Source organism: Miniopterus natalensis, chromosome 14 (genome assembly GCF_054644295.1).
Source record: "Miniopterus natalensis isolate mMinNat1 chromosome 14, mMinNat1.hap1, whole genome shotgun sequence".
Lineage (NCBI taxonomy): Eukaryota > Metazoa > Chordata > Mammalia > Chiroptera > Miniopteridae > Miniopterus > Miniopterus natalensis.
Window position 1 is genome coordinate 35,103,499 of NC_142094.1, and position 13,477 is coordinate 35,116,975.

Consider the following 13,477-nt stretch of genomic DNA (forward strand, 5'->3'; position numbering starts at 1 on the left):
CCTATATTCTGTAGAATGCTGCTCAGGGCACCACGAGAAGAATATGAATAGTGGAAAATGCAAACTTCTAAGCTTGAATGACAACTTATTCCCTTTCAGGCTTTGCAGCCAATGTAGATTTCATGACTACAGAGCTGTAAATGTACTGCAATAACTTCAGGAGAGAACATCCAAACTGTAATAAAGGCATTTCTAGGGTTTGGATGTACTTTGTGTTCAAACATTTTTTATTAAATCTTGTGATATTGTATAACTTTGAATAGACCATTTTTGTGGTAAGGTCCAATCTATTTCTACAACACATTAAATTTTAAGAAATAAGTAGATTTTAACCCATATTTTCAGTTTATTAATAAATTATTTAAAGGAAGTCACAGGAAGAAACTAATAAATCATTCTTTCTTTAAAGGAATATTTATCAATTGCAAAGCAACTTGCTGTGTAATATATCTAGCTTCAGATTATATCAGATTATTTCTCTGATTTCTTTTTCAAGTCAACCTAAAATTGAATTAAAAATCACTTAAAGACATTAACTGTTGAGATTTTTCAAAGCTTTTAAAAGGAAAAGGTAGTCTTCTAACGTGACCATGACATGTTTAAGTAAATATTTTTCCCAAAGGTTCACTGTATAGTTTAACTTGAGAAGATGTGGGTAAACACATAGACCTGCAGCAATTTTAGGAAGTCATTTACAATCTCCCATTTCCTTTCGTTTTGGAAAGCCCTTTAAAATATACAAAATCTGCTGCGATGTCTCACAACACCACTCTTTCTAAAGTCTTCACAGCTTAGATAACCAATAGTGCTGATAAATCAGTTCATGCATGAGTTCAGAAATCTAAGGAACAAATAGACGACTTGCTGTGTCTTTCCCCCTCCTGCCCTTTGCTCCACTGTCCCTAAATAACTTCACAATGGAGTTTGTAGATCAAAAGGCTTTTTCTAGGAACATTCAACAAACTTCTACTGAAATACGCACAGACTTTCAGAAAAGTCAACATCTACTTAGTGTTCAAGAGCTTTCAGTTTGAACTAGTCCTGAGGTCAGCAGGTTTATCTACCCCTGAAAGCCAGCCTAACTAGCTGATCTATGCACGTATTCATCTTTCTCCCGCAAAGAGCTCTGCTGGCAGCAGTCAAAACCAAAGTGGGAACTTAATAAAAATGAAAACTGTGGTAGCAAAATACACTTACGAGGTTAATTTGATGTATTGCAAAAATTTGGGAGGTTATAGTGGTTTCTATATAACCACAGTACTGATTTAGAAAAACCCCAGGGAAACAGCTGCATTTTGATATATAACTTGCTTTGCTTGCATAGGAAACCCTAGATTTTCAGGGTGTGTGTCTTGAGATGCTAAAATCTGAACATTAGATTGGGGAAAAATTGTATGCATCTCTTATTGAGCAGTAACGGGATAATAAAAGCTGTAGAAGTTTACGCTTACACGTTACGCAAAGGGTGAGAAAAAGTCAAGTCAGTCTGCTGACCTGTTGGGGAAATTGTGCTCATACTACTGAGTTCAGTGATTACCTGTGAATGTTTCCACTTCTGGCATTTGGTAGCAACCGGCTGAGGCAAACCTGGTAAGACGTTTTCCAGCTGCTGGAAGATTAACTCCTGTACATCCTCCATGCTGTGTTCCAAGTATGTAACTCCAAAGGGGACAGTAGTGTGAATGGCAAGCGAGGGCCCGATTTCTGATGACACTAGTGCAAGAGGAACATAGATACACATCTTAAAGTGATAACGTGGAAAGGGTATCTCAGCACTTCAATCCAGATTTAAGAATTGATTACAATAACCAGACAATACGTGGAGGGAAACCAGATTCTAACCTTGGAAGCATAACACTAGGCTATTTCTGAAATTCAAAATCACGCTTCTCTGAAGAGGAGGAGAATTTCATGATGTATTTTAAAGAATAAATGTTTGGGTCTTGCTAAAGAATGGGAAGGGGAAGGAAGGGCACCTAATACGTATTGCCTTGGGTATAAGTAAATGTATTGCTATGTTCATCCTTTCTCATCTGCTAAATTATAAACTCTTTGGGGCAGGAGCCGTTTCTTATACAGAGCCTATGCTCTCCTTAAAGTCTAAGAACAAAGTAGGTGTTCAAAAAATACTTATTCATTTTTTGTTAAATGGATTACAAAGTGTGTTGTTGAAATTATTAAATGCTAGAAAAAATACCTTTAGCACTTTTTTAAAAAAGCAAGCTTCTCTCTAAAAACAGGCTTGACCTTATAATATTCTCCTTTATCTTTTAAGTAGCATTAAAAATAAAAGTGTGCCTCATTTATAACATGGAGCTACTTTCCACTTTTGCTTGCCATTGAATTTTTTTGGCTATATTTCACAATTACAAATAATGAGTGTCTGCTTCGTATCTTTCACTCTTTCGTAGAGTATCGGAAAATCAAATAAAGTTCAAAGTTGAAAGCAAAGGGACTGAGGCATTTAGAAAATACAGACTTGGAAGGAATGTTAACAAGAATTTGCTGCTATTCTTATTTGTTTAAATCTCATGCCGAGGAGAAAGCTGAGGGGAAATAATAATAGACCCGAAATGCATGAAATAATAATATGAAAGTTGGTGCTCCCTACTGCCGAGAGAATATTAAAGCTTGTCAAGCCTGATTCTGAAAATTCTTTAATTTGGGATTCTAAAGGCAATGATCTATGTGAGGCAGGTTTGTACAATTTTACACAGAGAGTTGAGCAGCATAAGCCACTTGTTATGTGCCCACTTAACTTCTTTACACTTCAAGGTTTTTTGGGTTTTGTATTGTTTTATGTAAAATCAGAATGTGAGGTCTCTCGTGTGGATTAAACACATAATGCATGTGAAGTGCTCACCAGTTTCTGGCACAGAGTAGGTGCTTCATAAATGTAAACTATAGGAACAGAAACAATAAATCAGATACATAACCAGGGGAAAGTTCCTAAGGTGTTGCCCAAATGGTAAGTGTGAATTACTTTTTGTAAAAGCACTTCATTTTTCCATTGCTTTCTACTCAGAGGGTCCTGGATGATACATTTTATGCAGAAACACGAGGAAGAAGCATCCCAAAATGCTATAAGCATTTTAAAATAAAGTAAATGCTTCCAAACATTTTTACATGTATGAGGTGGGAGACTGGACTCCAGAATATGAGCGGTGAATGCAATGGTAAGGGGATCGGCCACTGTTTTCACCCCACAGTGACTGGAATTGCTTAAAAGAGGAAACAGAGGGACCATCTCTTTGGATGCTCAAGGTTTAACCTATCAGGTAGACTGCACAGGTACTACACAGAGGGCTGGACCAAGCGGTGCAAAATCTCAAATTCTTTCACCGAATTTGCCGCAGGGAGTTATTTATGGAATCAGATAATAAATTCAGGGGGGCTTGTTCACAGCAAGGGGGTGTCAATGCCGCCGCTCTTCCGCGAGGTACCAAATCTTCCCAGAGACAGCGAAAGCTGCTGGGTCAGCATTCTGCAGCGAGAGAGTTGGGGTTCTGAGTTGACTTATCTGTGGCAGGCTTCAGAGGGAAATGAATGCTAGCTGCGTGCTGAAAAACCAGAGGTTGCACTGACCCAGCCATTTGTTCTAGGGGGAGCTCATAAAATTACTAAGGGCGGTGATGGTGCGTCGCCAGGTTTCTCTCATTAACATTAGCCATCCACTCCAAGGAGACCAATAAAAAAGGAAATTTAAGACCCAAAATGAAGCAGCCCTTGCATAACAATGAGAGAACAACCTGGCTACTTGTTTTTATTGGAATCAAACACAATTTTTTTGAGAATTTAGATTAAAAATTGAAGAGCTGCAACCTAAAACAGTAAGTTTTAAGGGGAAGCTCCTCCATTCCCCATATTAAAGGGTATTTTTAGAAGTAAAAGTTCAAAAACACAAATAGCCAACCAGAGTTTAAACGTGACCAAGGTCTGGAAATAGAGCATTAAAAAAAAGCCACAAATATGTTAATAGGATTCAGAGCGTAAATTCAGCATAATCATTATTCCTTGGTCACTGAGAAGGTAACGATGTTATCTTTTTCTTTATTCAGTTTAACAAGCATAGCACTTTGCTTCTGGCATTTTAAATGTACAGTTCATAGTAAGTTGACAACTATTTCTGTATGTTGGGAGATCAATGGCTTTAGCCAGTAGGTATTTGGAACCTTGCATTCTTTTTTTAAAAAATATATCCTTATTGATTTCAGAAGAAGAAGAGAGAGGGAGAGAGAGGGAGAGGGAGAGGGAGAGGGAGAGGGAGAGGGAGAGGGAGAGGGAGAGGGAGAGGGAGAGGGAGAGGGAGAGGGAGAGGGAGAGGGAGAGGGAGAGGGAGAGGGAGAGGGAGAGGGAGAGGGAAAGGGAGAGAAGTCAGTGATAAGAAAGAGTCATTGATCAGCTGCTTCCTGCAGGCCCCCGGCTGGAGATCAAACCCGCCACCTGGGCATTTGCCGTGACCGGGAATCGAACCTCTATCCCCTGGATCCTAGGTCGATGCTGAGCCATGCCCGGCTGGCTGGACCTTTGCATTCTTAATATCTCTGTGGTCTTAGACAATTTAATCTCTCTGGCTTTGTTTCTTCCATGAATTAAAAGGGAGTATTACAATTTACCTTATAAGCCTGTCATGAGGATTAAATAGGTTAGGACACATAAAAGCGTTTCTTCAAATATAAAGTGCTACACAAACGTAAGGCATTCATAGTATTTTAGAAAGGGACAAGAGCACTGACTCTCTCAAAGTATTAAGATTGATTATTCTATCAACACCCCAGGAACAGTGGCAAACTATTCCTGGGGTGTTGGCACAAAAGTTTTTTTGTCTTTGTATTTTTTAAAAAATCATGGTAAAATATACATAAACAAAATTTGCCATTTTAACTTATTTTTAAGTTTACAGTTTTCTGGCATCAAGAACATTCACATTGTCTGGCAACCATCACCACCATCCATATCTAGAACTTTATTTTCCAAACTGATACCCTGTGCCCATTAAACTCTAACCCCTCACTCTCCCCTCCTCCTTAGTGCCTGCCAACCACCATTCTATTTCTGTCTCCATGAATTTGACTATTCTAGATACCTTATGTAAGTGGAATCATACAATATTTGTCCTTTGGTTATGAATATCTTTCACTTAAAAATGCTTTAACCTTAAAGTTTATTTTCTGCTTCCTCTTTGTTCCACTTTTTCAAAATTTCTTTGCTTGTTTTTAAAATGTTGCCTTCTTTTTTATTAAACTACTTTTACCCCTTATTTCATTCTTCCCCTTTTACTAGTTTGGAAGTTATACAGTTAACTCTGTTTTTAGGGATTACCCATAAATTTAATTGTGCATATTAAAGTCAAAGGTTACTATCTTTATTCTTGTCCTACATAAGAAACTTAAATTATTTTAACTTGGATTTTATATGCTTTTGTTGTTCAGGATTTGCTTCTTTAGTTTTTTGTGTGTTTATATTTATCCAAAGCTTCCTTTATAGATTTCACATCTTCGCTCCAGGGTCATTTTCCTTTTCCCAAAGTACTTCTTTTGAAGTTCTTTAATGGGGTTCTGCTGAAGGTCAACTCTCTCAGTTTTGTTTTTCTAAAAATGTCTTTTTTAATCCTTATTTTTGAAAGACAGATCCTTGGTATGTAAGAATACACTGAAAATACTCTCTCTCAGCACTTTAAAGAAATTATTTCATTGCAGGCTAGCTTTTAGTGACGCTGTTGAGAAGTTAACTCAATTCGATTGCAGGTCTTTTGCAGGTAACTTTTCTTTTATATCTGGATATTTCTATTGTTTTCTCTTTGCCTTTGGTGTTCTGCAGTTTTACTTCGATATCTTGATGTTTGAGTTTCTTCTTGTTTACCTTCTTTGACTTCATTGGGTTTTCTGAATCTGAAGACTCATTTTGTCATTAATTTTGGAAATTGTTCAGCCATTAGTTCTCCCCATTCTCTCTATTCTGTCTTCATGGAGCTCTAATTAGAGAAATGACAGGTATTCTCATTCTGTAGTCATATATCTTGATCTCTTTTTAATATTTTCCATTTCTGTCTCTCTCCGCTAGATTCTGTGTAATTTCTTCTGCTTTATCTTTCAGCTCACCACTCTCCCTACATCTGTGTAAATATTCTGATGTTTAATTTGTCCTTTGAATTTCAAATTTAATTCTTTTATTCTCCATTTATAAAAGTTCTACTTTTCAAATCTGCAAGATCAATTTTGATACTCTCTTTTTCCCTAGTCATACTGTCAGTACTCTCTTTTATGTCTTTAAACGTCATCAATATATTATATTGTGTGTTTGGTTGTTCCAAAGTCTGCAGTCTTCATGAGTTTGATTCTGCTTTCTGTTTTTGGGTGGCTGCTGCTCATGTTGGTATGCTGCCTTGTGTGTTTTGTGATTTTTTTCTCTATTGTGAGCCCATGTTCCTACTGTGAGCCTAAGTTCCTAGGAACTTTATCTGAGAAATTCTTTGATAGTTTAAAGCGTGTTCCTTTGGAGATTTACTTTCATTTCTGCCAGATGCCTTGGGGCAATACTGCCCATGACTACTTTAACTAGGTTTTTAGAATATACTGGCAGAATAAATTCTGGCACCAGATCTGCCTGTGGGTGAATATGTGGTTTGGCATCTCAGGGGATACATTTTATTTCTTTTTGTTTTTTCCACTCCACCCAAAGACAGGCCAGCATCCCCATTTTCTTCCTCTGCCAGGTAGGATGTGTCACATACAGAGTCATAAAAACGTACATGTCTATGCTAATAAACTTTTAAATCTTAGAGAAACAGGGTAATTTTTCTTGGAAAAGTTTTTAAAATTAATGCAACATAAAAGACATCAGTATTAACCAAAATACATAAAATAAATAGGAAAAAAAGCCAATAAAATTTTTTAAAAGTTTTCAGGACCTGGTTGCTGCACTTGTGAGTTGTGTAAAATTGTCAAGCTAATATAATGTTGACTGCCGATACACACGTCACATTACACATATCAACACACCAAACTACAGATCATTCTTCTCTTAAATAATAGGTACGGTTTTTCATATTAACAGGTACAATTAAGAAACACAAGGTAATATCAATATATATTTAAAAGGCATCTATTAATATTTAATATCAATTCATGGAAAATAAAGATACAATATGAAAAAAGGTGACTTTCTCAAAGTCAGATAATCTTTCTTAAGCTGATGGTTTATATCATACTTTACAGTTAAATAATACAGGTTTTCACAGTAAAATCAGCATAAACCAAGAATGCTTCACAATACCAATGGTGTTTAGTATTGCTGTGGTCAATGCATTAAGATAAAACATATAAACAGTTTATAATTACCAGGAAGAAGGAAAATCATATGATTGAAAACAACAGTGAATCAGAAAAAAATCCATCAAATTAGTTAAAAATTTTTGATATTAAATTGATTTTCCTATATACTAGCAATAACTGGTAAGAAAAAAAATATTAATTCTTCAAGAGTTTTTTGGAATTAGAATAAATGATTCTAAAGGAAAATTAAAGGCAAAGACAATATTTAAATGTCAGTAAGACAAGACTTGCTTTGACATGTATTTCAATGATTATTAAAGCAGCCTGGTATTGGTTGACAATAACAGTCAATGAATCAAGATAGATACCTCTGGAAAAAAATCCTAAAATATATTAAGTTTTCAATATAGGAAAACAAACTTAAAGTAATGGAGGAAATCAATTTTTTACGTTGTCCTACAAAATTGGATATATAGAAAAAATTAACTTAGATATTCCCCTCCGTCTTCTGACCAAATTGATTGCTCCATTTCTGATTTCTTACTTCTGTAACCATATGAGAAATGTACATCCTTAGGTCACACAACAAGTTCAAACTCCCTGGACACTCTTATTCACATGCAAATACCTCAGAGAACTTTTCTACCTGATAAACTTTAATTTGTGCAGTATCTATCAAGGGACAGAAATTGGGTTATGAAGTAGGCTAGAAGTTGGGTCTTTCAAAAGACCAGCTCTAGGTTTCATCTCTGACAAGGTAGTAGGGGACTAGAGAAAAAGAAAGAGTGGCTAACACTATAGCTGCAGGGCAAGAGCATCAAGGAATGGGTGAAATGCTTCTTTAAATGCAGATTCATTCAAATGAGCACGCGGGGGTTTAGTGCAGTGTTTGGTACCATAAGAAACTTGACTGAGGCTTACATTTAGTGGGATGGTTGATATACAGGCAAAAACAATTAGAGAGCCATTATTTGCTAACCGGTATGGCACTGACAGTGGGTGCAAATGAAGTTTAGGAAACAAATTCCTTTGAAGAGAGGAACCGGACAAGGAGTTGACAGCCACAGTTTGGGGGTGGATACGGTCAGCTCTCCTTCCTCCCTCTCCTTGGCAGTAGAAATTGGTGGTAAGTTTCCCTCTCCCTACTCCATGTGGAACTGGCTCAACTATCCTTGCCCTCTAGCCATGAAAGCTCTTATTACAATTTAGCTCTTTTATATGGCTCCAGGGCCCAGCAGCAAAGGCAAGAGAGAGTAGGCCAATCACATCGGTATCTCCAACAAAAAAATGTAACTCATCCTCTACGAAAGAAGAGGAGGTGCAAGGGAAGGAAGAAGAGTGGCGAAGGGGGAAAGGAGACTGAGGTGGAAAGAAAGGTATGTGCTTCTGATGTCTCTCTCCCCTTTGCAGGGCCAACCCAAACAAGCACGTAGCACTCTGCCACTTGGCATTCCACATCGCTGGCAGCGTGTCTGCTGTTCTGTATGTCTGCTGCTGGCCCAGAATCAGGAACCAGGCCTCACTATTCAGAGGGACCACCTGCAGGTTTTATTTGCTTTTTAATAATCTCAGACCTATTTCTTATGAATAGGTTACAGAGGCCAACATTCATCTACAAGAGCCCTACTCATGTCATGGGCAGTGTCATTACTTCCAACTTTATCTGCAGCAGTGACTTTTGTAGTAAGTATTTATATTCATTCAACACAGTTTTAAGGTTTTAACTGAAGAGTAAGGTTCTGGAAGTATAAACTTCTGAAATGACAGCATGGGCCAGGCACAGAGAAAAATGGTTTTACTCATACTTTTCCCCTTTACTTATTTCATTTTTCTCCTGTCATATTTGAGGAGAAATAGTTGTTTTATTTTCTTCCTTCTTATTTCCCTGGAGGTAGGGGACTGTTTTCATTGACAACAGCAATTGCTTTAAATAGCCAACGAAAATTATTGAAGAGGTTTGAATGGACACTCTCATTTGGGAGACATGAGATAACAGTATCCAGAGAACTGACAGGAGATGGTAATTGGCCTATAAAAGATCCAGAAAGAGAAATGAATGAAGAAATTGCATTCTTCTCAGCAACTAGATACCCAAACTCCCTGACAAGTCCCTGCTTTCCCTTTTAAAAGTAAAATATCTATTAAAAAGGAGGAAATGATAGGGCTAAAATGGTGCTCTTTTAAAAGACAGGAAATATAACTCAAGTGCAAAAGTGTCTTTTTTTCTCTTCCTGTTGAAGGTAGTACCTAACTCTTCCCAGGAAACTGATATACCATCTAAGAGTGACAGGAAAACCTGCGGTGCAATTTTCCCTTTAAGAAATAAGATATACTTGGAGGTGGAACAGGGTATAGGGGGGATAAACGGTGATAGGAAAAAAAGAAATAAAATAAAGAAAAATAAAAATAAAAACAGTTTGCCCCAAAAGAACACCAAAAACCAAGATATGCTTTATTTAGTATGAATGAATCAGATCCCTTTCTCCATCCTGATTGCACAGCCAGTTTTGGAGGGACATCAGTTGAGCTTTGGATGTCGAATCAGAAATTCTGTCTCCCCACTCCCTGGCTGTATAACTTTAGGCCACTGATAATATTTCTGCAATTCCTTGGTCAGTGTTGCCCACAGGATGACCCGTGCCATATTAAGTTATTAGGCAAAACAACAATAAAATTCTTCGGGCAAATATATTTTTTAAATGTTTGTTTTAAACAAAATGATCTAGGACTTGTCAGAGTTCCTAGTGTGACTATGTAATACAGTGTGATTCTTTAAAGGAAAGATGGTATGAAATTATTTTTGGTATTTTAAAACTACTTTTATTTAAATTACAAAGTTATTTTTTTAAAAGGTTACACCAACACTGTGAAAGGGTATAAAGTGAAAAATAAATAAAAGGATTGCAAAATTCCTTCAGATATAGCTAAATGGTGTTCCAAAATTCCACTCACCCCAATAGCATACAGGAGCTCTTGTTTCTCCCATACTCTTACCAACGCTGGGTAACTTCTGCGAATCTGCTAGTTAAATGTATCTTATTCTTAGTTTTCAGCTAGTTACATATGAGTGAGGTATTTTCCCATACAAACCCAGTTTGTATGTTCTTTTCCAGTAATCTGCCTTTTTGTTGTCCTTCTGGTAACCATAGTGCCAACCTCAGGATTACTGTGCAGATTAAATGCATGTAAAGTGAGAAGTTTAGACTTTGGCGCACAGTAAGTGCTCATCAAGTGGTATTTGGCAAACCTACCTATCAAGGCTGACTCACTCCATTTCAGAGGATTAGTTCCTGAGGTTTTATTGTGCCATCGCTCTTACCTTCCATTTCCTTGACGGGAAATCTAAATCCCAGAAAACAGTGTGTTCTGGGAGAAAATGCATCCTGGAATCAGTATTTTTCACATTGTATTTTAATTGTCAGTTTCCTTGTCTGTCTTCCCTCTGGACTGAAAGCTACTTGAATGTACTTGTTTTACATTTCTAACATCTACTTCAGGGCCTGGCACATGGTAAGTAATCAGTATCTGTTGAATCCGTGGATGAAAAGATGAAGGAATGAAGCAACAGCTACTGACCTCCTTTAAGGTGGATGAGCACTCAGCTCTTCCACAGCGTCACCCTTCTCCTCACCCGCCACCCACCCACCCAACAGCTCAACAATTCTCGGTAAAGTCATTAACCAGTGTTTGCATGATAATAATCTATAGTAACGCTTCTGAGGGACCAAAGAGTCCTTTGCAACCATACCCTCTGTCTTGTTCAACCTTTCATTTTTCCCAGAGTTGATAATGACCCCATCTTTTCATTTATTTGATTCTAATGTACCTCTAACACTAACATATTTTTTCCAAAATGCTCCAACATCTCTATCATCTACATATTGATAACTTTTTGCATACACTCAAACATATCAGCTCCATTTCTCTCTGCCCCCTCCCCCAGACCCTCCTCCCAGAGGGCTCCATGTGGTCTGTCTGCACCGAGGGCAGGGTAAGTAGAGCACACGTCCTGTTTACTGAGTAAACGGGACGGGGCCAGCTCTACCGGACAGAACAACAGCGCATTTAGAACCTGACAGCTTTGAATGCTCAACAAATGAACAATTACAGCTGTGGTTCTGTATGTGAATCTAAGAAATGTTTCCAATCATTGAGTTGGAAATACCAGCTTTAAGAAACACGAACATATCTATTAGCTTCTCTTATTCTTTTGGTCTTTGACTTGCTTATTCTAGGCCTGCGGTTACTAACATAGCTGTGGATGTATGCATTTGCCATTTTAAATAAAGGCCAGGAAAGGAAGTTTTAAAGCTGACACACATGTATGTTTGTAATCCTTGTTATCCTAGGCTACATATGTTTGGATTTCTTATGTTTAACAAGACATAGAGACATCCTCTAAACAATTCTGTATAAGCTTACCATTCCGATAGACATTTAGTTAAATGTAAACAAGTGTGTAAAACCCCACACGATGAATTGAAAATAAAATGAGAATCCCCCTAAAGTTCATACTTCCAGTTTCAGAAGATGTTTCCCCATAGCTCCAGTATAAGTAAATGTATACAAATTCAGGAAATAATCTTCCAGTAAGATTATTTGGAAAATAATGGAAACAATGGAAAATTGTTCACAGAAAAGTATGTTCTTTCTGAATTCTCCAGCCAGCTGAGAAAGTAAATAACATGTAGCAGTAATGCAAGATACTTGAGCAATAAACAACACTTTGCCTATTTCTGCAATACCTATGAATGCTGGATACTAGAGGCTTTGAGATTGGATCAAGAGAGTGGGAACAAGGGTTTGGTTGGGCTACTGGGGAGAATTTTCTACTGATTAGGGGGGCATCTCCAACTCCTTGGAGTGGAGTAGATCTAAGAATCAAGTTGTTGAGTCAAATCTTAAAGCAGACAAGATTTCATAATAGACAGGGTGATCAGAGGAAAAGACTGACATTAGGGGTAGGAAACAACAGGTAAGGCTGGAACTGGGGAATGGGCAGGAAGTACTCCTAGTTCTAGGGAGAAAAAATACACATAGCCTACACAAATTCATGTTAATATATTTTTTTACTGGATTGGCTTTGGGTCTTGAAGCAGCTCAAACTGGTTCCTGAGTGGTAAAAAGGTTTTCTGCCTGATAATCCACTTAACAGATCCAAGCAACCCAGTACCTTGTGGAGAAAAGGTATGGTTTAGTATAGTTAAATACTGTCCTGCAGGCTAGTTATGAGGATCACGTGAGGGAATGTCTGTGGGGGACATCACCTGCTCAGCATTCACTGGCTCTTTCGTGGCAACAGTACCAAATTTTGTTCTAGGGGATCACCCCTCCCTTACTTTCAGCCCCGATAAAGGTGGCCTAGGAGCAAAACTGATCAGTTAATCCATTCCTACTGGTCACAGTGATCAGTTCAGCAATGGGTTCGTAACTCAAGCCAGGCCATCTGGTCAATGAGATTCAATTCTAAGAGTAGTGTTAAACTTTGGGGGAAATGAGTTTGTTTTTTTTTTTTTTTTTTGTAACTTTGCACTGAAATGCTTGGTACTACCTGGTGTCACCATAAATACATCCAATTCAGCAGAAGACAGAGTCAAGAAATAGACAGAAGCTAAGTCTTCATGATGTTGACTGAATCAATCCAGACATGCCTGAAGCTTTACTCCTGGACTTTTCAGGTACAATAACAATAAATTCCCTTTCCCAAGGCCTGGGGAGGAGGTGGGAGCAGGGTGAAGGGGGTCAATGGAGGGGGGAGGGGAACATCTGTAATACTTTCAACAATATAGATTTTTTTTTTTTAAAGTTCCCTTTCCTTACTTAAGCTGAGTTGGGTTTGATGCCACTTGCAACCTAACTTGTCCTAAATGTGTGAGGTATCTAGTACTGTGTCTGGCATATGTATGCTTAGTCCTACAACTACTAGTATTAGTTTCCTTTCTTTTCTCTTTTCCTCCCACCTGCCCTTAATCTTAATTTATATCTCTAGTATATAAAGATTAGATTTTGCTGGTTTTTTAAATGGGCATTTTGCTCTATGTCACATTAAGTCTTTGTAGAAAAGTGTCTGTGGGAGAGAAGAGAGTAAGATACTAGTGATTACTACGAAGTGAAATATTACCATAAATTAGATAAACTAAAATTGAAGGAAGGCTTTGTAAAGTTGGTAAAATATATAATCTAGAGTATACCAATCTTTGGGG

The 13,477-nt window shown here is 37.6% G+C and overlaps 1 protein-coding gene across 2 annotated transcripts in view; it reads right to left on the reverse strand.

Annotated features, from left to right (window-relative positions):
• Window positions 1-13,477, reverse strand: part of RNLS (renalase, FAD dependent amine oxidase) — a 212,366-nt gene that overhangs the window by 24,056 nt on the left and 174,833 nt on the right. For both annotated transcript variants that reach the window (XM_087824429.1, XM_087824428.1), the window contains one exon: window positions 1,538-1,713. In XM_087824429.1, the coding sequence (XP_087680555.1) occupies window positions 1,538-1,713 (176 nt within the window). The remainder of the gene's footprint in view (window positions 1-1,537; window positions 1,714-13,477) is intronic.